General features: G+C 37.8%; 1 protein-coding gene across 1 annotated transcript; it reads right to left on the bottom strand.

Moving 5' to 3' along the window:
• Positions 1–1,688: 1,688 nt before the first annotated feature.
• On the bottom strand, positions 1,689–27,446 carry LOC120856984 (LIM/homeobox protein Lhx8-like). The gene is made up of 9 exons (XM_040232548.1): positions 27,210–27,446; positions 25,132–25,218; positions 24,608–24,769; positions 20,689–20,810; positions 18,421–18,641; positions 17,802–17,905; positions 13,149–13,244; positions 6,756–6,939; positions 1,689–2,405 (listed from the first exon to the last, which is right to left on the bottom strand). Exons 1-9 carry the CDS (start codon positions 27,288–27,290, stop codon positions 2,329–2,331), a joined length of 1,134 nt encoding a protein of 377 aa, XP_040088482.1. The 5' UTR covers positions 27,291–27,446; the 3' UTR covers positions 1,689–2,328.
• Between the last annotated feature and the right edge of the window lie 155 nt (positions 27,447–27,601).

The raw sequence follows: 27,601 nt of genomic DNA on the forward strand, positions 1-27,601 counted from the left end.
GTCTTACTCACAATCACTTAAAGGAGTATGACTTAGTGTGACTTCAATTTTCATGTTTGAATTGGTGATTCAATTGATTTGCAGAGCAAAAAGTTATCTTTACCCTCTTACAGCTCATGAATCTCTGAATACTGAAGAGATAACCTATTTGTTACCCAGGTTTTTGTTAGTCCAACAATAAAAAGTCCTCCTCCAAGCCTCACAAAAGTCGTCTGATCACCCTCTAATTTCAAGCAAATAGATATTGTGCCTACATGCTCACACTGAGTATTATTAACATGGAGATACTTCAATTCTTCCCTAGATTAAAGTTATAAAAGTAGCACCTCCGACTTCCATTAACAGAAACGAAAACATAGTCATACTGTTTGTATTACATGCAAAAAAATGTTTTAGTACTTTCTTATCTATCCCATTTTTATTATTAGCAACTTCATATGCTGGATCTATAAGTCTCATTATCTTGACAACTTTGAACTTCTCTGTTATGGAAATTTTGCTTCAACTTTGGACATTCATCTTTGGAACTAAAAATGGTAGTGATGTGGTTCATAAAATTTCTCTGAGCATTGTGAGCACAGAAAAAAAGGCAAAAGAGCCAGAGAAGGAACACTCACAATCAAGCACCTTCCAAGCTAAATGGTGCCAATTACATGCAGCTGGGAAGTGGAAGAAGCCGCTTACAAGTACAGAGGTTGGCTAGACTACAAGAGCTTTCTTCCACATCTGGTAAAGGAAAGCTGACCTCACCACGTGGTGCCTGGGACAGGTAGACAAGAGCCCAGGAGATTAGCATCGATTTCACAAGATCAGATACGGTGACTACTGGCTATGTTCTTTGTTTCTGGCCAAAAGGATTGTAACTGGAGTAGCAAGTTTAAAAAAACAAAACACTTTTTTCCCCCCTTTCTCCCATAGTGAAACTTAGGTTTGTTGCTTCTGGTTTGAGGCAGATAGTAAGTTACCGACATCCATGTGATTGCTTTCTGGTTGCATTTATGATTACTAGAACAGAATTACAAATACTCCACTATTACTTCCAGTCCTCAGCCAGATGTGATGCCGCCAAGTTAAACAAAGACTTAAACTCAAGATTTCTTTCTTACTACCTTTTTTTTCCTGATTGGTATATAAAAGACAAGAAGTAAGTACTGATTAAATTCTTTAAATCCAAAAATTAGTGAGGGTGGCACTACTTACTTTTGTAATTCCGAGACAAGTGTCCACTGCTACATAGGATAAAGTCCTGAGGTTTAGATTTCAGCTCTCAAGCACAGTCCCTAAAGAGGGTTCACTAGGAAGAAAAAGTAGAGAGTCTCTGCTCTAGAAGCACTGATCAAAAACTCCAAATATTTCTTGTCCTCCTTTTTCAACCCTTAAGAAATACATTCTGATGGCCCACATTTCGTTTCTGGCTTGGGACACCCCAAAAGGTGATTTTGAAAAGCACTCTGCCTTTTCTTTCACATTAATTTTATTAGCTAGTTCAAAAGAGACAATTTGCCAAATGAGATATTTTCAGGTGTTCTTTTCTTAAGTGCAATCATCTACAAATAAGTTTCCTATTAAATGTACTCACAACAAAGCTCAAAACAAAATGACTTTTAAAATTAAAAGTTGTTATTATACGTGTAAGAGGCTAAAGTCAACTTACTGCTGAAAATACACACACAAAAAGGATAAATTGGTTGAAACTTTCACAAGAATGAAAAATGTTTAATAAACTTAGAATGGTGGGCTTATTAAACTATAGTGTTATTTACAGCCATAGTTCATCAACCACAAACACAATAATGTGTTTGCATGGCATGCTACAACAGAAGCTTTATTCAGTTCATTCAGAAAACACTGGCAAAATAAATTTCAATTGCAAATTCACAGATACAAGCTTCAAAGTATAAAGTTGTATATAACAAAAAATACAGGTAATATTTATAACAATAACTTACAGATACAAACTAATGATAAACTACAATTTCACAAAGGATTGTAAACATTTTGCACACTTGTCAGTCCTTTCTTTTAGGCAAAGTGCTCTTTTGATGACAAATAAATTAACAGATACACACTCGAGTGAACTATTTTCATACAATACAAAAAAAAGTTTTGATTTATTTTCTTCTTGTAAACATAAGTTTTACAAAAAATGAAGAATCAATAAAAGTGTCTTGCAGGCCAACTAGAGATACATACCTGGGCAGCAAAGTGATGTTGGAAATGCTTTGGGTGTTAAATAAAAAATTAACATTAATATATTTTCAATGGTATTTTACACATAACAAATGACAAGTTTATATCCTTAATCATTTCTATCCCTGAAAAAAGGAATTAGGTATGACTTATTGGCAGTTGTGTCATTGAATGGGGTAACAAGGGCTGGAGTCCAAGAGTTGTTGGTGAATGAGCTACAAAATAGAAAGAAATTTGTGGATCAGTTTTGTATGGTAAATAAAATAAAACTGACTTAAAAACAAACAAAAAACAATCCAAGGCAAAGTCCTCTCACTACTGATTATAGCTGAGGGCACCAAGCTATTCTACTGACCTCAGCAGAAGCATTAACTTATTCAGCATAGTGAGTATAGTATTATGAGAATCCAGGAATGGTTTACTCCAAAATCTTTATTTTGGGCCCCAAGCTTTTACCACTTTAAAGTCCTCCATCCATACCCCATTCACTGCACTTTACCCTGCAGCCAGAAACACACCACCTTCGTCTATAGAGATGTTGCTAAATTTCATACGAAGGTTCCTCTATAGGGTGACTCCTGCCCCAAATTCCCATTTATGGATGTTTAACTGACTCTTTCCTAAGCAGACATGAAAACACATTTGATTCAGGCAACACTACAGTCATTCATGTGAACACACACAATTTTAATCCTAGTACACTAGGATAAATGGCAACAATGATACAGGCTCTGAATTTTACTTTAACCAAACCTTAAAATGAACTTTTCACTCTCAGCAAAGACTATGCTGCTTCAAACCAAATGTCCTTCTAAGAGCAACTAAGAAAGCTGGACAAAATTTTTAAAAAGCTGTTTGAAGGCATCTGAAAGATACCAAGGAAGTGAGAGTTCGCAAAGTCAAGTCCTAGAGAAGGAAGGAAATAAAATGAGGCTACTTTTCCTCCACAAGTGTAATAACAATTTTAAAAGAAAATGAGTGTCTAAGAGGCTGAGAAGTTTAGCAGAGTTTTCAGGAGTTAGACTTTGGGTACTGGGGAACAAATATGAAGGACCAGGTACCACTGAAGAGAAGCCCTCATTAAAAACAATAGACACAAAACAAAACACAAGCTTTGAGGGGTATCTCAAAAGGCTACTGCCAAGAAGTGGTGACCCAGAAACATGCCAGCCTTTGTGAGAACTGATGTCTGATTGGATTAAGTTGATCTTCCCCTGACCTAACTCCCTGCCAATGGCAAAACTAAATTTTGTCTGGTGGAAAATATCCCATCCAGAGCTTCAAATTATTTCTAGTTTTCCCACCTCACATCTGAAGTGCAATAAAAAAGTAACAAGGCAAGTAAGACATGACTAAAAACAAAGAGGAAAAAACAATAGAATAGATTGCAAAAATATCCAGATATTGGAGTTGTCAGGTATGAACTTTAAAATAACTATAATTAGCATAACAATTGTATTAAGGAATAAAGTGATAAGATAGATAATTCTGGTATAGAAATAAAAAAAAAAAAGAATGAAATGGAAATGCTAAAAACTGAAAACAATAACTGAAATTAAGACCTCAGCAAGTGAGTTTTACAGCATATACAGAGAGAGAATTAGTGAAGTGGAATACAGATCAGAAGAAAATATCTAGTCCAGAACATGGAAATCAAAAGGCTAGAAAATATGGACTTTTTCAGTAGTAGCAGAAATAATATTTGAAGATACAGAAAGTTTATATAAGCAAATACATCAAACTTTCATGTTCAAGAAGCATATCTAGGCACATTCTACAAAACTTAAAACCAAGCACAAAGAGAAAATCTGGGGGGGAAAGGACATTCACTTTTAAAGGAACAAGAATAAGACCCATAGCTGACTTCAACAATAAGTGGTATCAAGTCAATTAACTATATTCTAAATAACAGAAACAATGGAAGAAAACTATTTTATTCATATTGTCAAAGTGCTGAAAGAAAATAGCTGTAAACCTAGATTTCCATATATAAAGGAAAAACCATTTACAGTTAACTGCATCAAAACAAAAACCTATTAAAAAAACCTAACAAAAGATGTGTAAGGTTTCTAAACAGAAAACTCCAGAATATAAGAGAGCATTTGCAGGTAACCTAAATAAGCAGACAGACAGACTAGGATTATGGTTTGGAAGACAATATTATTAAGATGGTGGTTTCCTACCAAATTATTTAATAGATTATATCAAAATCTCAATTATTTTCTTTTTTGTTGGAAAAAATTATGGGAACATAAAGGGTCAAGAAGAGGCGATACAAACTTAAACAACAAAATAGGATAACATGTATTACTGGATATCAATAATTATATATCCAGCATTAGTAAAACAATTAGGTATGGATACAGAAATAAATAGACCAATAAAACAGAATAGTATGTTCTAAGTCCCTTCAGTCATGCCCAACTCTTTGTGACCCCATGGACAGTAGCCCTCTAGGCTCTTCTAAGGATACAGAAGTTGACATATAAATTATATGGACACTTGGTTTATGACAATGTAGCACAGAAAATCAGCTGGGAAATTGGTACTTTCATAAACATAACAAAGACTTTGTCCTTATTTTACACTACATAGAAAATTCAATTCTAGATGGACTGTAAATCTAAATGTCAAGCTAAAACATGATTAGTGATATCACAGGAGGAATATATGACAAAGGTCCATTTGGTCAAAGCTATGGTTTTTCCAGTAGTCATGTATATATGTGAGAACTGGACCATAAAGAAAGCTGAACACCAAAGAATTGATGCTTTCTAACTGTGGTGTTAGAGAAGACTCTTGAGGGTCCCTTGGACAGCAAGGAGATCAAATCAGTCCATCCTAAAGGAAATCAGTCCTGAATATTCATTAGAAGGACTGACACTGAAGCTGAAGCTCCAATACTTTGGCTACCTGATGCAAAGAACTGACTCACTGGAAAAGACCCTGATACTGGGAAAGACTGAAGGCAGAAGAGAAGGGGACGACAGAGGATGAGATGGTTGGATGGTATCACTGACTCAATGGACATGAGTTTGAGCAAGCTTTGGGAGTTGTTGATGGATAGGGAGGCCTGGAGTGCTGCAGTCCATGAGGTCGCTAAGAGTCAGACACGACTAAGCAGCTGAACTGAACTGATAGGAGGAATATCTTCATTACCTTTGAGTAGGAACAATTTCTTGAACAGGTCATAAAAAAAGCATTCCTCATGAAGGAAAAAAACTGATGGAACTATATTAAAATTAGGAACTTGTGCTCCATGAAACATACCCTTAAGACAGCAATACATATAATCATGAAAAAACTTATCTATATGCAATACACAGCCAAAATTAGCACAAATCAAGGAAAAACAAAACAGACAAGCCAACAGACCAACAAGCAAAGGACATGAACAGGTACTTCACACACACAAAAAAAAAACCAATATACAAATGCCCAAAGGAAAAATACTCAGGCTCTTCAGAGATGAGGGAAAAGCAAATGGAAATAATGAGATAGCACTATACAACCACTAAGCTGGCTAAATTAAGAGGTTACACTACATCAAGTGCTGGAGAGGATGTAGAGCACCTTGACCTCTCATGTGCTGCTGGTCAGAGTGTATATTGGTTCAACCAGTATCAGAAACTTTTTGGCAGAATCAACTAAGATTGAACATATGTGTAGCCAGGACCCTATATGCTACTCTTAGCATATACGTACTAAATAAAACTGTGAATTAACGTGCACCAAAAGGTGTGTACAATGAGGGCCATAGCATCATATACACAAAAGCCCAAACTGGAAATAAAATGAGTGCCTACCAACCCTAAGTGGATAATGGTATCCTACAGTGGAATTTTGTATAACAATGAAACAAATCACTGATTCTTGCAACAATACAAAGGAATCTCACAAACATTATAGTTGAAAGAAGTGAGACACAGAATACATTCTGCAAGGTTTGATTTATATAAAGCTCAACAACAGGCAAAACCAGAACATGATTTTAGAAGTCAAGGCAATGTTACTTTGGAGGAAGAGGATAATGACTGGGAGGGGACATAGAAGCTTCTGAGGTGCTAATTATATCCTACTACTTCCTCTGGGTAGTATTTACATGGATATGTTGATTTTATTAATTCATCAAATTGAATACTTATGTGTGTACTTTTCCATATGTACGTTTTGCTTCAATAAAAAAGTTTAACAAAATTCAGTAAACCTCAATCTAAAAATCTGAGGGTGAATACTTGTGTCTGACCATAGGAAAATAAATTATTCAAATATTTATCAGGTCAAAACAAAAAGAATGCTTTTTCTAAGTAAAAATCAAGCACTATCTGTGAGTCACTATGAATATCTGTATTTTAGCTGTAAAGTGAGTGCTCCACATGCCCCTTAAAAGGCTGGCACAGAAGTAGGAAGATTGGATGGTTCTTCTCCCTACTGCATCCCTCTCCCACAGTATTTTTCAGCTACTACTGAGGTAATATTTCAAAATGTGAATCCTATTAATAATACAATATTAGAAGGTATGAGTGATTGTTTGAAAGGCAGCTGTTAAATGTTAGGATACCTACCATCCATATAACTATGCAGTGCAGTTAACATCGTCCCATCTTGGGGCACATATGCAGAATAAGCCATTTCTTCTAACATAGGTGGAGACAGTCTGGAGGGTGGCACTGCTGTGACTGGGGCAGAGGAGGAGTGATTAGGACTGACGTGTTTCTTGTGGCGTGCTCTACAGTTCTGAAACCATACCTGAGAGAGCAGAAAAGCAACAGTAGCTATGTCACATAGCAGCTGAGTACAATACCAGTTCACTACTACAAAGGATGCCACTCTACCATTTAAGCACAGCATAAATCTAAAGCAGCTTTCTTTAAAAAAGAGTTCTGTAGACACAAGAGAAATCATTTTGCACAGTTATCAGGTCATTTTCTTTGCCCAAATAATAATTATCTGATGATTTAATTTAAAACAGGTTCTATAATAAGCCAGCATCTTCCAAAATAAAAATGGGGGAGGGGATTCAAAATTTCAGAAAAGTTTCCTTGGTTCTCCTACTGACATTTGGGACAAAAAGAAAAACGGAAAAAAACCCTTTCATCAGAAATTTTTTAAAAATACACTACTCACTGTATTCTCAGACACCTGCTGGACTTATTTGAAATCCATTTTCAAATGATTAAAATCCCCACTGAGAACTTAAGGCTTTCTACAAACCTCTTGATTCAGTTATTCCAGTCTCTCGGTAACCTGCTGAGTTCAATTTCTCTTAGTAAATGCATAGGCTATTCTCTAAGAAGCAGGTTAAAGTCAGGCTTACAGTAAGAAACAACTAGCAATATTTAAGTAGAATAAAATGCAAACATATCCACTGGTGAAACAGTTCACCAAATGTAAAGAGCTAACCACCTTGTGTCCACTCCATCACAAAAATAAAGGAAGTTCTGGGTTAAGCAGAATTTTATGTGCAGGTGAGGGTAAACAAGTCTAGACCACCCAGAATGCTTCCAGTAACTAAGCTACCTGCATGTGAACTTCCTGCTCTTAGATATAACCTGCCTACACAGTGTTCCTCTATTAAAATATTACAGCATTTATTTGCTATCACTCCAAACAACTCTGTCATAAGAAGATAGAGAAGTGGAGGGATTAAAACTTTATAAGGAAATTAGGATAAGAACATTTGGGGATCAAGAGAGAAGGCCAGGGGCATAAGTCTCTGCCCAGGGCTGGCAGGCAGTTAGTTGATGGCTCAAGGGAATCAGGGCTGAACAACGTGGAACAGAGAGCTGAACACAAAAAAGATTTATTAAAAAGTTGGCCCAACTTCAAAAGGCATACCTTGCTATCCTTGGGACTCATAAACAGAGGTATAAACTCAAGGGGTTAAAACCAAAGGAAAAAGGGTCTGAGCAGGTGGCTGAGGGGTAGCATCTAAGGAGTATTTCGGGAACGAGCTTAGGCATGTATCAAGGAAAATGATGTAGTCACAGCCTTATCACCCATGTTCTGGAGCAGCAGCGAGACTCGGGTATCTCTACAGCGATCTCATCCAAAGTCTCCAGTCACAGCTCCCTTTACAGGCTCCTGAACAACAGGTGCCACTGCCATCACCCAGCCAGCCAAGAAGACACACTCACAGAGTCTCCAACTTTTAACCAAGGACAGCTGCCACCTGCCTTTTCCCCTGACACTGCCCAGAAGACAGGCACCCCACAGGATGACATTAACCTGAAACACATAGCACTATGATTCCCAGAGTTTCTTCAAGGTATCTGATGTCTCCAATAAATTATATATTAGATGGAAAACACTCAGTTATTTTTTTTTAAATTTCAGACTTTGGAAATAAATATGAAGATAGCCTGATGTTAACAGTAGAATAACTACCTTAATGTAATTCAAATACCTTCTAGAAAAAAATCAACAGGTAATTAAGCAAAGAGATGTTTGAAAACACAAAGAATCATGTCACCTGCACATTTAAATAAAGATTTCAGGCATCAGAAAACTTCTGACATGAGGACTATCTAGCTTGAGGAATGAAATACAAGTCCTTTTGATTCTCCTTACTGACTTAAAATCTCCTCTTGCTTTGAAAACCTCTAACAGAGTTAAAATTTCTTCTAAGTAACATACTTTTAAAAAATCTAAGTTGTAAATTATAAAATACATAAGCTGAAAGCAGGCCACATAGACATTCTGTAAAAGAAAAGACTAGTGCATTAGATCAATCTCTTAGAAAACCGAAAGGGCCAAATAAAAGAATTTAATGTATGAAAAAGATGTAATTTTAAATGACTGAGAAATTAGAGCTGGCATAGAATTGATTAGAGGAAGCTACCTAATCATTTGGGGGGAAAAAAGAAATCTTAACTTTACAACATGTAACCAAAAGTCCATTACAAATAAATAAGGGTTTAGATATAAATAATTGGGACCATAAATGTTTATCGAAACAAAAGCCAATGTTGATATACTTCTCTAGTTGAGCAAGAAAACAGCCAAAGCTATCAGGAAAAAAATATGGAGAGATTTGAATACAAAACAATGTAAAATTTCTATGTGGTAAAAATAAATGAAAAGGCAATTGATAAACTATGAAAGTTTAACATCATAAATAATAAAAATCTGTAAGATAAAGAGAAAAGAAATAACCCAATATAAAAATCAGCTAAAAAATACATTTTTAATCACAATATAAGTAAACATATTAAAGTTTATTGATAATAAAAGAAAGATAAATAAAAACAATGATATTTTCTTACTGGCAATTGGAAAGGATATAAAAGAATGATAGTTTTTAGGATTTATCCACGTTGAGGAAAGAGAAATTTCATATGTAGGTTCTGGGAGAATAAATTGATTATGAACTTTCTGCAAGGTGAATTTTGTACTATCAGTCAAAAGCTCTTATAATGTTTTTATCTTTTGACTCAATAATCTCACTTCTAGAAATTTATCCTATAGACACCACTGAACAAATGCACAAAGTATATACATAATGTTCTTCATTGTAGCATTTTTATGATGTAAAAAAATTCAAAATAAACTAAATTATATAGTAACACAAAGGATGTATATTTTAATATGGAAAGAGAACTCCAAGCACACTGGGAGAAATAGCAATGTTTTATCATGTTTCTGTAAGATATACAATTCATAATTCAACTTTGTGAAAGGATATGTGAGCAGTGATTATATCTGGATGTAGACTGTTAAAAGTAAAATCACCCATCTTTGTTCTGTGATTTCAGCTCAGTGATGATCTGCTCTGTTACAATGTCTCACTATGCAGACTTTCAGGGCTTCCCTGGAGGCTCAGATGGTAAAGAATCTGCCTGCAATTCAGGAGACCCAGGTTTGTTACCTGGATTGGGAAGATCCTCTGGAGAAGGAAATAGCTACCCACTCCAGTATTCTTGCCTGGAGAACTCCATGGACAGAAGAACCTGGCGGGCTATAGTCCATGGGGTTGCAAAGAGTCACACATGTCTGAGCGACTAACAATTTTCACTTTCATGCAGACTTTAGCTAGTAAAGGTGAGATCTGTAATAATATCCTGTATAGGACCAGTATTTCCACCTAATATTTGGGTAACCTAGTTTGTATATAAGAATCAAAGCCTAGTAAATCTCTTTTCTTTAACATTTCTAATGTGCGCTCAATGCTAGGAAGTAGCTGGGCAAAGAGGTTCTGACTACTATTTGAGTTCACAGTAACTAATCCTTCAAAAACACTGTAAAGGACTATATATTTGAGTTGTTAGCACTCCTTTGCCATCTTATCAAAATATTTAACTCTTACATGTTAAAACCCACCACCCAACAATATATTCTCCAGGTTCTAGGGCTTGCAATGTAGTTAACTTGCTCATAATACTGGTGACCTAAATACCCAGAAATTATATGAGAGATGTCTGTCTGGGGTTCTTACTTCTTCAAATAATAAAGAAAGCTCTCAGAAAATCTTCCATTTTCCTTTGCTTCCAACTTCAAAGTAATCTAAAACGTAATAACCATGAATCTGACTTAGCTACAGCAATCACTGTCACTGAATGTATAGAGTCTTAGATTATGAGGAACCCCTCAGACCATTGAGTTGGAACTACCTCAACAAAGGAAGTTTCACTTCCAGGTAAAGGAAACTCACCACCTCAGTGGTATGTGCTAAGCTGCTCAGTCATGCCCGACTCTATGACTCCATGGACTGTAGTCCGCCAGGCTCCTCTGGCCATAGGATTCTCCAGGCAAGAATACTGAGGGCTGCCACGCCTCCTTTAGAGGATCTTCCCGCCCCAGGGACTGAACCCACGTCTCCTGCACTGGCAGGCAGTTTCTTTACCAGTAGTGCTCAATGGTAGCCGATGCCAATTTTGTAGACTTACATACTGAGAAAATTCTTCACTGTGAGTGAAATCTGTTTTTCTCCTACATTCCCTCACAGAGACATGATGCTGCCGCCTTTCATAACCATTTAAAGACACCTCTGTTTATACTCATCCTTCCCTTACCATCTCTGGATCTTTTCTCCAGATAAATATCCCTGTTGCTGTTAATAACAGCACATGATTTCCAGACTTTTTTGACCTTAATCTTCCTCTAAAGGGAGCAGTCTTTTCCCACTGGTTCCTTGTTAGCCCCTTTCTAGAATCCAGCACTCTGATACAAACACAATACCCTGGACATCTGAAAGTACTGAGGTTATGGGACTTGCCGCCTCAGACAGCCTCATACACTGCACTTAACCAAATCCACTGCAAATCTAGGTCTTCATAGAAGCTGAGGTATCGTCAGGTCTCTCCCACTGACTTCTTGGAATAAATGATCTTTTAATTATGAAATACTTCAGGCCTAATAGAAATAAACTGAAGAACACACACCTGTTTACCCACCAGCCAATTTAAGAAATAAAACATTACAGTGCAGTGTTAGACTTAACTGTTTCCATCCACTGAACATCATCTTATAGTCAGTCACTTGCATCATCACTCTGTTATACCTTTTTAACCTTAAATATTATTTAAAATTGTTTTCCATTTCCCTAATCGAAGGAAATATAAGATCCTGATACAGTTGACCACCTCCATCTTGAATCTACCTCAGTCCTCGGGCTTCCATGATGCTTCTACACTAGACGCATTCCTTGGTTCTGGCTGTGACGGTCTAGTTCACACAGCTCACTCCATAGATGTCATTCCTCGGTTTTTATTGCCCACCGTCTCTCTATAAAGGAGCTAGTTTCATGAGTCTCGTTCATCCTTTGTAAAAGTTGCTCAGTCATGTTGGACTCTTTGTGATCCCATGGACTGTAGGCTGCCAGGCTCCTCTGTCCATGGAATTCTCCAGGCCAGAATACTGGAGTGGGTAGCCATTCCCTTCTCCAGGGGATCTTCCCAACCCAGGCATCGAACCCAGGTCTCCCGCACTGCAGGCAGATTCTTTTATTTTCTAAGCCACCAGGGAAGTGTATCCATGGAAATGATGTTTCATCCTTTAAAATACTGGTTTACATGCTCAACTGCCACCATCATTGCCTGATAATCAGAGCTGGAAAAGGAATTCATCTCCCTCCCAACTGCCAAACCCACATTTTAAAATCCTTTAATAGTCCTGTCAGTAACACCATTTCCATGGATACTCTGACTTCAAACGTAAGTCGTCTTCGACGTCTCTCTGCTTCACCATCACAGTGCCCAGGTCTTTTCCCTTGTCTCTCTTGCGTCCAGTGCTGGCCATTAGTCTTCAGTAGATAAAATGTTTCAGAATGAATTTGAGGCCACCAGCTAAGTCTCTTTTTGAAAAATCATTATTTTGCTGGGCATCACACCTAAACTGTCAATCTCCATGTAGCCTCTCCCAACTCTAAGTCTTCCTATGTACCGTCACCAGTCCTTTCTTCCTAAAAATACATATCATGGTTTTCTCCTACTCAGAAGCAAACTTGATATTCACTGGCCTCTCCAAGTTCAGCTCAAACAACTCTATTTCCCACAATTTGCAAACATAAATTTTATCTTCCAACAAATTTGCTCTAACTTATCCTTCCCTACTTTTGTTTACATCATTCCTTCTACCTGGATCTTTAATAAAAGTCAAGAACATTGTCCACCCCCTGCACACACACACATCCACATACACAATCATAGAAAAGTAGAAACAATTCTGGCTTCAAAAACAGATCTAGCTTCAAACCATAGTTGTCTTTTTAGCCTTAGGATCTTAGGCTTTCTCTGAGCAATGAATGAAGTAACTTCTGCAAAGAGCTGTCTAACAAATGGTAGCCTGGATCATGCAGGCTAATAGTTATCAGGCTTTTAAAAAAACTGATTTAAAATGTGAAGAGATCTAAAATGAGAAGCTAATGCTTTGACATTTCTACACACACACACACAATGTACACTTATAAAAACCTAGAATAGAACTTTTAGTATCTCTTGATTAACCTTTAAAATAGTCACCTGTATCACACGTCTGCTCAAGCCTGTCCTTTCTGCCAGTTTCTGGAGAGTCTGTGCATCTGGGTTGTTGTCCTGAGCAAACTGTGCTTGCATAACCTGTTTTTTTAAAAAATGTAGGTAGTAAATAGTAAATAGCTAAAAATAAGCAGCTCAATCTTCTGAACTTTGATGACAGGAGAGATAAGGCATGCACAAGAAAATGGAGTACTTGTATTTTACTACTTGAAAATCAATACAGAGAAGTGTATATCAATAAAAAGAATGCATATTATGTAAAATTATGCACAATTTGCTATGCCCAAATCTTTAAAAAAATAAATTTCAACATAAAAAAACTTGTCTCTCAACTATGCTGTTAAAAATAAGCTCACCTTTTCTTCCATTCTTACAACCCACAAAAAATGCATAAAAGTCTATTTACTATTTTTTCCATTTTGTTAAAAATTACTAGCATTAAGCAATTTTTAAAAATATAAAAATCGTATCTTTGACCTCTACTCAACTAAATAGATTCAAGGCCCCTACATCAATTTTTATTAGTATGAAAATAGTAGACAGTGCAACAGACTGCACTCCACTTAATTGCAATGATGCCATCATTCTTTGTTTCGGCACTTGTTCTATGCAAAGGAACATCTGGGACCTTAAAAGAGATACTCATCAGTCTATTGTATAAGAATTTCCTGAGATCTAAACATTCACAGATTGAAAAGCTCCCAGATGATTCTGATGTGAACCTCTGGATTGGAACCTGGCCTCAGCTTCCTGGGAGAAAGATATATGCATGCCAATAATTAACAACAATACAAGTTAAAGTGAGATGCATGGAGTTGAGGAGGAGGAAAAGGAGCTCCAGAATAAAAGCACAAGCAAAGGGCTTTGGATTCCTTCAGAAAAGGAAGTATTGGGAATCAAGCAAGATATTTGAATTTTATTACTTAAAAGTGAATAGAGGGAAATATAAAATATAAAGAAAGTATTATAATGAGAGAGTAGAGCCTAGGACATTGTGCATGTCCTGGGCATGGGACGGGGGTAATCTACCTAATCTAAAGTTCTGCTGACCCTGACACCATTTCCAACAGTCAAGATTAACTGCATTCTTTACTATGTTCCTCAAATAATACCATCTTCTGCCACTGCACTTGTCACCAAGTAGCTAGCTAATTTGCTAGCAAGTAGAGCTCTTCATAGCAGAAAGTGAGTTTCTGGAGGGCAAAGGGAATGTCTTATCCATTATATCTGGAGATAATGCCCAGATTAACTGAATGAACCTCCACAATATGCAGAAAATCCGAAGATAGTGTGGAGAAAAAGATCAATGTTGTTCTGGGAAACCTTATGAGGTTTAAAAATTATGTATTTTTTTCACTTAGGTTCTCACTGATAGGACTCTTCCAGAATAAGGCATTCCTGGCTTCCAGTCCAATATACTTATCCACACACTTGCTGTAAACTAGCACTTTTACTTTTGCTTTTAAAAATGGGCAGAAACAGCCTAAAAGTTTATTATCATGCCCAGTTCACGTAATCCTTCCTCTCCTCCTCCAAATGTGTTACTTTAATATCTTCATGTGCAAATAGTTGTGTTTATACATAGTTGAGCATGTAACATCCAAAAGAGAAAAAAAAAAATGAACAAATTAATGTCTTTGTTTTTTTAATTTTTCAAGGAGGAAAGCTGAACAGATATTTATTTGTAATGTTATTATAGATAATTTATAAAACAAAAAACATATGCTCTTCACAAATGCATTTCAAATTCACAAGTTTAATAATGGAACCAAATTACATTTACTAAAGCAATTTCTCATTAAGGAATAGAGGAAAACTTAAATCAACACTGATGGTTTAAAACTGGAATATGCTAATGGAAAAGTAAGATGTATTCATCAGTGTTTAGTCTCACAAAGGAATCCTTTTAATTTCAACTTGGTTTCATTGCTCTCCAGTCACTAATGATGCCAAAAATCTACCCTATTCCTCTTCTGAGCTATTTAAAATGGTCAAGGATCTAGCCTCTGTAGACACATCATTTTCAAGCCAGAAAGTCTACCAAAAATGTCAAGAGTCTGCATAGTAGCAGCTGACCAACTTAATCTGAAAGTAGATTAAAGTAGGTGCTAACCCTGGCATGTTTAACATTAATAATCATTGAGCAAGTACTTCCAACTACAATAAGCAAACCATAATATTGGCAGGAACTTTAAAAATACAATTTATACAAATGAGACAATATTTGAAATATTTTTGCCAACACAGAATAGTCTAGTTTGTGTTAAACAATTTTTTTCTTCTCGTAATTTTCTAAAGAATTTCGAAGTTTGTTTGTTCCTCATACTTTAACTCTTCTAAGTCCAAGCAAGGTACTGTATGAATAGTCTTGACTCACTGATCACCTATATTTTACTGTTTTGCTAAATTTAAGCACTACTTAAATAATTAGCTTTCTGAGAAGTAAGACAATTTAACAGTAAGGTACATGGCCTGATTTATTAAAGCTTCTGGTAAAGTATAATGATTCAATTTATCCTAGATACCTAAGCAACAAAGAACACTTGAGGACAAGATTATGCCTCATCGTTTCAGTCATTCCTGGCATAGACAGATGCTAATCAACACTGAATAAGTGAGAACATGTTTAGAAAGAATATAATTTCTGCTTTCATTTTTAAAAACCTATGATTCTGGTATAAATTTTTTAAAACTCATGATTCAGATCACATTTTCATATAATAATGCTTAAGTAGTTTTTATGCACATTTGCAATTTAAAACTATAAAGCCATCTTCAAGATTCAGAATCTCACTCTTGTTTTAGCTGCCACAGCCGTGAAATGGAGTGCTAGTAAGGCACAGTTCTACTCATGGTCTCCTGAGAGGCTAAGGAAAATTAAAAGACCAGAAGTTTGGGAAGTAAGGTCCAAATCTCTTCTCTGCCATTCCCTTGATTGTCTGCCTTGGGGGAGTCTCTGCAGTTCTTGGATGAATTGTAAGAGATGAAAAAAGATAACGTACAGGAAATTATCTGGCATAGGACTTGGTAAACAAAGACCTCCACAAATATTATTCCCTTTCTATTTAATTAGTATCTACACTTTCCAGATGAGATTGTACATATCTACCTAAAAGTTGCTTCAAATTTTCAGTTACCCTTTTACTAATAAATTTTTATATCGAATTAAAGTTATTGATCTTATGACTATTAAAATTATGGCAGTCTTTCACGGAAACAGCCCACTTCATACACAGAACATATTTATATTAGAGATTCTATTTTAACTCAGACACCTTTTAGCTACTGGATATTTTGCTACCAGGTCTCTCACAGGTACACGTATCCCCTAACCTGGGGCTTTACATGATTTTCATGATAACCACATGAGGCACCCAGAAAAACAAGCTTCAAACAGATATTTCTTTCAGCTGCCTTACCTTCCATTTTCTACTTACTATAGTAGTCGATGCCTGAATTAAGGAATCAAAAATAATTTTCTGGAATTTTTTTTAAGAATGGATCTAGATTTTAAAGCTAGATTGCTTTTCAGTGACATTAAGGTCCTTTGGGATATTTATGTCATATCAAGGCTTCTTTCTTAATCATTGTCAAAATAAATATTCTCTCATACTGTATTCATCTTACATACTGACAAATATTAGAATACTATCAGCAATTTTTCAAAAAATTACCTTCATTCACTTATTAACACTGTATAAAAACCCTCTAAAGTCTGAGCTAAGATGGATAATATGTGTAAAGCACCTAGCCATACATACATGGTAGGTGCTCAATAAATGTTACCTCACCTTAACATAAATACTTCAGTCACACTAATCTTTTAGAAAATGATTTATCTGAAAAAAAATGCCAGAAAAAAATCACTGTGTGTACAGACTTAAATATAAAGCAAAGAGTAATTATTTCATTATTTTCCTGACTATAAAAATAGAAGTTATGACAATTATATTTAGGGCAACTAAGTTGAAAATAATCCCTCTATTTTCAGGGAACATAATCAAACTTTAGCATCAAATTATAGAATTACTCCCTCTACCCCCTTTAAAAACAAGGAAAGGTCTACTTGATTGCAGTCAATCAGTAGATTTCTATTTATGGTAAGGCATTTTCAATTCCTTCCTACTCAGAAAATCTACAGTCTTGTCTATTAAAAGACTCAATGCAGTTTGTTAAAAAGATGAACACATCAGAGTCCCACAGACCCACATACTGAATGTCTCTTTCTGTTAAGTGTCCCAAAATGTTCTGTCTTCTATTAAAATTACATGTAGTAACATAAATACCTGGGTTAAAGTAATTTTTTCAGGAAGTCAGGACAGAGCAACATTTTGTTTGCACCTTGATGTTAATGTTAACAAACATCAGGGAGACAAACTTGCATAAGTTCACATCATACCACAACTCTTGGAATATTGATAAACAATATTTAGGGCAATGTTTTCATACACTTAACAAGTCAGTTTGCACAAAAAGCACAGACTAACTTTTTTGAAAAAATAAAAATGTTTTAAGACAGCATAGACATTGCTTTTTGTTTGGCTTTTGTTAGTTTCAGTGTTTTTTGTTTATTGGGGTTTTTTTCCCTTTTTTTGGTGGAAAAGGGCTTCAAAAATTAAAATTCATGGTCATGTCTACCTGGAGCTGATCTGCTGTAAAGCTGGTCCGAGCTCTTTTTGCTGGTTTTGGATGATTAACATCTTGCTCTGTAAGGAGGGCGCCTTCAACACTAATCCCATTACCTGCATTTAAAAAACACACCAAATGTGCTGGTAACTCAAATGGGGGCAGTCATACAATAATAGGTTTCTTGCATCTCTTGGCTTGGTATAAAACTGTATACATCTTCTAGTTTGCCAAATCCCTTAAGATTTAGAACATACTAGAAACATCATGTAGAAACAACATTTCATTTGTAGGCTTATATATTTAGTCAAAAGTGCACCAAGTTGAAAGTGCACATCTAAGGCTCATCCTTAAAAAGGCAAACACAAGGAAACAACTGGTTACAAAAAGCAAAACAGAACCCTAAACTCAAGGCTGCTTCCTGAGAATATGGCACAAGGCAAATACATATGCCATGGCTTTTCTTATAAACAAACAGATGGAGACCATCACTAACAGTAGAGGGCTTAATGAGTTTCACCACAATTACACTGCACAAAATAATGCTTTAAGACGACCTTAGGAAAAAATTATTTTTATCCCTGTGTTCACTGTCCCAAAAGATTCAAAAGTATTTTAAGTATATATTTACCATTTTCCACTTCTCTTTTTAAATTATCCAGCATGCAGTCATAATGCACTCTGCAGAGAACTTTCTCTTCCACTAAAGCAAACTCCTCTCCCGTAGAAAGTTGTCTTTTGCAAGAAAAGCAGGCAAAGCACGCCAAATGATAGACATTCCCCTTGGCCCTCCGGACCCAGTCAGTAGAATGGATATGCCTCCCACAGCGAGAGCAGCGAGTTCCATACCTTCTACATAAATGGGGGGCGGGGGAAGGGTGAAGAGTTAATGCTTGTTGAGATATTCATCAGTCTAGGATTAAACTAACACATTATATTACTCATTGGATTAACCCAAGTATTTAAACCTTTTGAAAATGAAACAGGAATAAATTATTTTTTAAAAGTCAATATGGTAAGCAGCAGCAAGACTTGAGATGGGATCATAACTCAAACCTGTTTATAAAACAAAGACTTCTCATTGTTACTCTAAAGGAGGATAGGATTTTTTCTCTTAAATGAAATTTGAGTTTCAATATCCTTCTTGTAACAAATATCAGGACATTTGTAAATTATCTAGAGACTCAACATAACACACATACACTCCAAAATGAAAAAACTAAAAGTACAAAGCGATACCATTGAAGATATAAATAGTAATATCTTAAAGCCAAGTTGAGACAATTAGAAAATACTCTAAACTTTAAAAAGTTAAAGCATTTAAAATTGATATTATCAAAGAATGAATAGAACAGAAATTGTTCACTCTGGTGCGTGAGGAAGGAAAACTCAGAGATGCTTCCTTTGGTAAACAAGCTCTTGCATTACCATCCACAAGAGGCGGAGAAATATTACCTAAAACTTTTAGACACAATTCTGGACATTAAATGCAAGTTAATCTTAACAAAATGGCAGATGTAAAGATCTCCTTTATCTCTCAGTCCTTGTGACACTCTGTCATATCTCCTACCACAGCTGCAGTCATAGCCTGGCATATCACCATTAAACTAGAAAAGTACATGTGTCTCTGTCTATTCATTAACATGTCTTTAGAGGTGTTGCTAGTTTTTAAGTTAATCTGAAGCATAAAATCAATTTTTGAATATAGTAAAATACAAGGTATTTAAAAAATCCTGAAGAACTAGACTTGTAGAAAGTCTCTGAAAACAAACATTTCAAGCAGCTTTAAATTATAAAACAAACAAACAAACAAAAAAACTTAAGATTAGCATACCCTATGTGAAAGAGGAGGCAAATTGCTACTGTTTTGAGAAAATAGAAAGCAAACCTGATGAGAAATATATGATTTGGGTAATTATAAAATCCTATGATTTTATAAAATAAAGGACTCTGGGTTTCGTGAAGTGCTTTAACTTGCCTAGCAATTTTATTCAAATCAATCACTAAACTCTTAAATCAGTTTTTGAAATTGAGTATAAACAACATAATTAGTATTACAAACTTCATTATGTAGTATTAACTTCCCAATTTCACAATGAAAATTCTTCCTTTGGAAATGCAAATAAAGGAAAAAGGTGATAATTTTAAAAAGTCATGCTTAAGGATGATTTCAATTTTGAGATAGCTATCCATTAAGAATTGAATTCTATCCGTGAGGAAATTTTCCATTTAAATGATTATAAAGAGACCAGGCAGAGAAAATGTTACGTTTAATACCCTAGGCAAATATAATCACACAAATATCAAGGAACAGACAAAAGAAACAGAATTTTTAGTCAGGTTATATAATTAGAGTCGGTGTATTTCTGATACTGGAATGGTCAATTCTTCTGAATAATATGGTTTATCACAATTTTCAAACTGCTGGCATTTTATAGGTATATTACAGGGGGTCATTCTATAATAAACTAGTAAAAGCTCAATAACACTTTGATTTTTTTCCCTCTATAATTACTTCATTTTGTCTTACTACTCTACCTGAACAAAGAGCATTGCTACAATAAGTCACCTTATATTTCATACTTTATATCCCTGCACAGCAAAGAAGCTTCCCTATTTATAATACCTAAAACTTTCCTTTGCCAAAGTAGAAAAAATTATTCAAAGTTAATTTTTATATACTGGGTTCCTAAAACATATAAATATGCTAATTTTATTTGTTTTAATCCAATTTACCTCAAAAATATAAAGCATTCTCATTTTGAAATCTGTTGTATAAGAAAGAGTGGGCTTCAGTAAATAAAACTGGACCAGAAAGCCTATTTATAAAATTCTCTTTGTGTAAATAATTTCTTGGTGTATCTACTTACTAAAAAAAACAAAAGAAGTTACAGTGTACCTGAAATAATCAAGTTTGCAGAAAATGTCTTTGTCTTTAATATAACAGCTGGTGTGCCTTCCTAAGGAGGTCCTGCAGACGCTGCAGGAGAGACACCGGACGTGCCAGCACAGGTCGTTCACCTGTGAAGAAAAAGGGGCCAAATGAGAAGCCATTCTAATACCATGCTTAAGAGTATCCTTCATTGATTTTCTGTATCAGGCAATTTTAAAAGCTAGCCCCTTAATATTTTAACACATGCTCTGAATGTTGCCATCTAAGAGGTGTCATATTTACATACATACGCATCCTTTTAGATTTCAGCCAGAAAAATCACAACAGCATATTCTATACTTCGTGTTTATTTTTTTTAATAATTTTGAAAAATTCAAGTATCTTTTTTTAAATAAATCAAATGTCCATTCTTTTTTTTTTTAATCAACATCTATGAACATAGGGAAAATTTTGGTCACTTTAAGTCCTACATATTGGCTTTATAATTTTTCCTTGACCAAATTCTTCCCACCATAACACATGGCAACTAAAGAATTCAAGCCACATACCTTCTCAATCTACTTTTTAGCCATTATAAACTGTTCACTAGCTACAGTGAAAAAGAAAATGGACAAAAAGCTTTGTAAGATAAATACTTACCCTTGTAAAGAAGCCAGGCAATTCATTTCTCTTACAAAACAGACACTGCTAAGGTAGATTTAGATGTTGATATGGCAGAAGCCCTGGCTCCCACCTAACATTAAATAACCAAAACATAAAGCACTGGTAGCCCTACTTTAATGATTTGGTCATTAAAGGAAAAAAATAAATCTATTATAAGTGGTTCTAAAAAGGCACCCAAGTATTGTTTGTCATTTATACTTAGTAAGACATTTTATTTTATAAAATGCATTAATAAATCATAGCACTTTACACTGTAAATAGGGGCATGAAATACTGTCGGGTCAGTGGACAAATCGTACAAATGCTCACCTTAAACTGTTGCCATCATACTATAAGCTGCATACCTTTGGCCTCCGGGAATGAAGATGTGTACTGAACTGAATTTGCCTATAATGCAAGCTCCTAAAGTTTGCCCTTGTGGGCACAAGAACTTGGTTTAGCTTAATTAAATTTCATGTAAAAGAACAGCAATAATGCAAAAGCAGCAGTTACATTGTACAAATGGATCTAATGCCTAATATAGGAATTAGGAAATTGGAAAAAATGGGAAATTTTGAAATATAGCTTTTGCTACACTATTTCATAATAAAGACAATCTTGTCCAATGATTCTATCATGTTAGCACTACTGTTCAACATGTTTTACTGTGACATGAAATAGAAAAGGTATTGTGAAGCTGAAGAAGAAAGTTTCACTGGCTTCTAATTAGTTATGTCCCTCTTTCCAAAGCACTGATGATTTTAGTGAAATTTAAGTTTTGATTTTTCTATTAAAAAAACATGCTCACCATACAAGTAAATAGGGAAAATAGCATTGGAAAACAACTGGAAAAAAATCTGAGGAAACCAAAATTTTAAAAATTAACAACGGTTATTGCTGTCTTGGATATAGAGATGCATTTTCCGCCCCCCCTCAAATGGGTCCAATTAAATTAAAGTTGAGAAGTACAGGCTTCCATTAGTATTCCACTGTTTAAGGCCTTCTGCATTTTGATCTTATCCAAGCTTTTTTTTTTTTTTTTTTTAAGCCAGGATAGATGCAGTCTTCAGGGCAGAGTCATGGTCATTCTCTAGTTCCCTAAAGCCAGATGTAATTCCTAGTGTGCCACCTTTCCTCAAAGTTTACTAAAAAAAACCAAAACAAAAACTTCCTTCATCTTCTTTTTCTTTTCCAGAGAGGAAAATAAGATGAACAGAAAAAATTCTGGAGACTATAAACCTTTCCTGATGGCTAGCATTCATCCAATCTCTGTATGTATACATATATAGGATCAATCCAGAAAAAAAAAATCACTCAAATGACAGGGCACTGTAGTATCACATGGGCAATAGATCGATCTAACTCCTCTCACATTTTTGTTCTAACTCCATTTTACTTGCCTCATGATATGGTGTTTTTCTATATTAAACAGTTACATCCTCAAATATTCTATTTAATAATTATTTTTTCACCAGTGACTTGAACTGAATTCAAACTTATCTGGAAGAATATGTACTAAAAATGGTGGTGGTGGGGGAGTTGAGAACTCAAGAGTTTTTATATAATCATAAAGTGTCAAACTTTTTGTTAGTTTCCTATATGATAGGAAGACAGTTTTCTTGCATGTCTACTAATATGTACTTATGCACACTTGTACATATACTAAAGAGTAAACTAAGACTATATGTAGAAGACTTCATTGAGAGGACTCCAGTCCTATTACAAAAGAAAGCTTAAAAAAACCTCATTTAGATAATTTAGATTGTTTTATACAAATATATGATATATAAACATATATTAACATATAAAAGATGAATGCTAGAAATGACTATCTAATTCAGAGATTATGTTAAGAGTCACTTCAAGCTTTTTTCTTTTTCTTCTCTAATATGAAGTGGATCCATTATACATCCATTCAGAAATATTCTGAAAGATAAAGCTAATTCCTGGGAGGGCTCAAGAAAGGAAGAAGCTAGTTTTGATTCAAAAGATGGTTTTGAAATATTCAAAGAGGCTCAGGTCTAGAAACACTGAAATGGGAATCTAAGAATGCAGATTTAAAGAGAAAGCTATGCTAACTTGCCAGTCTCAAGAATCAACCACTAATTAAGTAACTTAGTTACTTTTTAAACAGTTTTCACCAAAACTCTTTTTGGTTCTTTATCTTAGTTGTATCTACAGGGTATCATTCCAGCTTCCCAGATGAAGCAGTTTTGTATGCTGAGGCAGAAATTTAAAGAAACTCATAAACTTGCTTTTTGAATTCATATTCTACATAATGAATTCTTTTGAGAAACTAGGTGGGGGATGGTGGTGGTGGGGAGAATAGAAAGTGAACTGGTTTGCTACTAATTTAGTGTAGGAGAGATCATTATTTTAAATAGTGGTTTAAAAAAACTATTGAAGTTGAAATTCCATGATATTAGGATTAAAACACGGGGGACTATGATCCTTCATGCAATGACATGGATAACTGGCCTGCCAGAATTTGTACTTCAAAACTCCCCCACAATATCTTGAGAGAAGTAAAACAAATTAAGACAGACAGTCAACTCTCAAACCACCACTTGAAGCACTTCATCCCAGGCATTTTTCTTTCTTTTTGTTTTGTCTAACTTCACATCAATTTCCATTGCCCTCCTAAGCACTGGAGATGATGTTTTAAAAAAAAAAAAAAAATCACTGCTTGGCCCGGAAGTATTAAACCTTAGTAAGAGGAGGAAGATATTGAAAATGGTTTTTATTTAAATGGTAGTATGAATTTTATTTTGTAAAAGCCTCAGGTTAGTGTAAATAAACATAAGACTATGTAAAAAATATCTGTCTAGAAAAGACTCTTTAAGGCACTTCACAGTGGTTCTCACCAAAAGAGACACTGGAAAGGGAAAATCGGTCAACAATATTGGAACCCTCATAAGCAGGCAGACGCCTGGGTGTTGCTGCGGGTTATAACCCGAGGCTCGGTAAAAATAATGAGGCAGAACCTTGTTTCGAGAATGGGTAAGGATTTCCCCACTTCCGTTCCTCTACAAGTAGGTGGCTGACTCCAGTACATTCACCCGGCTATCGGCACCGCTAGACCACACACACAACAGGGGGTATTCTAAAATTTCTTCTATTTTTTCCCACCTTATGAGTTGCTCTTGACTGGGCGGTTGTGCTAAGAAAGTCTACAACCTCGAGCGAGAACTTGAGTGGAAAAGAAGGGGAAAATAAACTTTTCTCCTTCCCCAGAGCTCCCCGGGGAACCGCGCTTGCCTCGGGCCTCGCGGCTCCGCCCTACCTTGAGAAGGTACTTGTCCACGATCTCCAGGCCGCAGCTGCTGCACACACACTTGCCGGGAGGGCAGACGGAGCCCGAGGCCATGGACCGGGGCGAGGACGACGGGGACAGCGGGGCCGAGGAGGAGCACGAGTCCTCGTCCCCCACTCCCTCGGGGCTCACCTGCAGGAAGCCACGAGGCGCGGTCTCAGGCGGTTCTAGACCCCTCCTCCTCTCCCCATCCCACAGACGCGCGGGGGCTCCCTCACCGCCTCCCCTCCCTTCCCCCAAGCCACCCCCAGTTCCTGCTGTCCCGCTCCTCGCCCTCCCCGGGGTCCAAGCTCCCATGGCGCGGTCGCCGGGGCTGCAGACCCCCGACCTCAAAGTCCTGGGGTGCCTGGCGGCTCTGCCTAGCCCGCCCCAGATCCCTCCCCCTCCACCGGCTCCTCGAGGACCCACAGTTGAGCCCTGGAAGGAACTGGGACAGCAGCCCTCCGTTCTGGGCCGCCTCTCCAGAGCCAGCACCCGGGGCCCTACCCACTCACCAGCCCCTCTTCCCCGGCGCCTTTCCGAGTCCTCCCGGCCGCCAGGGCTGCAGTCCGCCCGCACTCCTCCGACATGAGACTCTGGCACTGAGGAGGTGAGAGCCGAGACGTGGAGAGGAACAGAGACGAGAAGTTCAGAGTCGGCACGTGCAGCCCGGAGCTTCAGCTTCTCGGTACGCGGGGCGAACTAATGAAGGCCCCGGCGCGCTGGGCCGCGCAGGCAGCCGTCTGGGCGCCTGGGCCCGCGCGGCTGCGGGCGAGCGGACGGCGGCGCAGCCCTAGCGCGCAGCGAGGCGGCCACGGGAGCTCCGGGGCTCGCCCGGCGCGCCGCCGCGCTCTCCGGGCTACGGGTCCCCAGCGCTCACCGGAGCACGCCGGTTCCCCGCCCCCCTGCCAGGGGTAACGAGTTAATAACAATCATCCCCGCACAAAGCATTTTCTTTCTAGACGTCAATCACTGCGGAGCGGGGATCACTGGGCTAAAGGGGGTGCATGGGGGGTGGGGTGGAGTAGGAGAAAAGAAAAGAGTATTTGAGGAGGGGGTGGGGGTAGAAACTTGATTTCTTTAATAACCTCAATTAAAAGACCGAGACATATATATTTTTAAATGGGAGCTTTTTGAGTTGGATAGCCCGAAAGGTGAAGAGGTTTAATAGGATACTTGAAAGCTAATTACAGCGGGATTTAAGAAGCCTGGTGTTTGTTCCGATGACAATTTGAATGAAAATGCTTCAGATTAAACCGAGCCAGCAGCTCTTTCGTAAACTTACAGCAATTAGAGCTGCGAGTGATTTATACTCGTTTCTTTAAGGTGTAAATTGCCACTTATTGCTCGGTAAGTCAACATTTGAGTTACCAAAGGATTATTTTTAACCAGCGCAAAAAGCGGGTCGAATAATGGAAAATATCCAGCTGAATTTAATTTGTGTCATTAAAAAAACAACTCACACAACCTCGGTCAAAATGTTTTAAAGCAACAACGCGCATTACTCAAGTGTTTCCAAGCCTTTGCAGGAGTTTTGTACTTAAACGAAAACGCAGCAGCTCTGGGCTTTTTCTGCCTCCGTTCACGGAAACGCTAGCTTGGGGGGCGAGGGGGTGGTGTCAGGGAACTCGAGCGGCCCACACTTATGTAGTTCTCTCTTCGCCTCCCTCTTCCCTCTGACAGCATCAAGCGAGATGCTGTCCGAACCCCGGAGTCCCCCGAACCCCACCGCCGAGCTCTCTGCCGGGACCCAGCGCCGCAGCACGGAGGCCGCGTCCTCGCAAACACAGAGTTTAGGCAGGAGCCCCCGGAGTTCCCGTGCGTTTTCCGCAAGCATTCGGGCGAAGACAAAGTCAGTGGTGCCCAGTGCGGGGCCGCGGAGGCGCTCAAACAGGCTGCAGATAATTTTCAAACCGAAAACGCGACATACCCCGCGTTTGTGAGTAAACGCTCCTGCCTCCAGAGCGAGGTGAGAGTTTGTCAGTTCCCCGCTATCTACTCTGAGGAACGATGCAACTACAGAGCCCTAGGGTTTGTTTCTTTCGATTTTTTTTTTTTTTTAAAGTAAAGTGGCCCTCAAAGCCCTCCCTGCGATCCCAAAAGTCTTCCTGGAGCTTCGTCTGCTTCTGTTTCGCTGTGCGACTGCGACAGCGAGGATCGCCCTGCGGTCGGAGGAGCTCTTTAGGGCCGGCAAGCGTCCGCCAGCTGCCGAACAGAGAAGCCTCGCCTCGGCTCCGTCCCTCCCCAACGTCCAGCCCCCCTCCCCAGCCCCCAGCCGCCCCAACCTCCCGACTCACTCTCCCGACCTCCCGATCACCGCTGCAAACACAACAAAAGCACGACTCACATCGCCTTAGGCTCGAGGCTTCGTCTCCCAAATTACGGTCTCCATGCCTCAGGTTAAGTGAGCTTGTGGGGAGGGGAGGCAATGATTACTGACTAACGCCACTACGTAATAAAAAAAAAAAAAAATTGCCGGGTTTGAAGATGAGACTGTTACAGGTAATTTCTGAACCTCGTTTAGGAACCCAAACAGCTCGCGTTTCAAGGAAACTGCGATTCAGCTGGTCTGGCCGGGCGTCGGGTCGCTCACCTTCTCAAGGGGAACTGCCAGCTCCGGCACGTCCTTTTCTTCTAGTTTACACACAAACATCTGATCGCTTTTCCAATACATGGCACTGCTAGGGCTGCTTATCACATACCAATTCCAGAGGGTCAGAGGCTGTCCGTGTCTGCCGATCTGGCCCCCCTCCCCCGCCTCAGAGCACTAATGAAAGCTGACACACCAAGAAGAGTAAGAAGGCTACAAGTCTTCGTCCAAAGAGGCCGCTGTGACCGTAGCCACTCCGATGGACTGTTCCTAAGAGTCTTTCCCCAACTTCATTGAGCTCTGCCCCTCTAGGAAAAGGGAAAAAAGTTTTGTTTTCCAGAGGGTGGAACCTTACATGGAAGGAGGGAAGAGGGTGTGGGGTGAAAGTCTTTTCC

The sequence above is a fragment of the Oryx dammah genome, unplaced genomic scaffold (genome assembly GCF_014754425.2).
Source record: "Oryx dammah isolate SB20612 unplaced genomic scaffold, SCBI_Odam_1.1 HiC_scaffold_28, whole genome shotgun sequence".
Taxonomy (NCBI): domain Eukaryota; kingdom Metazoa; phylum Chordata; class Mammalia; order Artiodactyla; family Bovidae; genus Oryx; species Oryx dammah.

Coding starts and splice junctions, on each gene's coding strand:
- LOC120856984 (XM_040232548.1), bottom strand. CDS start 27,290: ATGTATTGGAAAAGCGATCAGATGTTTGTGTGTAAACTAGAAGAAAAG. Junction 20,811..24,607: donor TGGACAAGTACCTTCTCAAG/GTAGGGCGGAGC, acceptor TTTTCTTCACAG/GTGAACGACCTGTGCTGGCA. Junction 18,642..20,688: donor TGCAAACTTGATTATTTCAG/GTACACTGTAAC, acceptor CCATTTATGTAG/AAGGTATGGAACTCGCTGCT.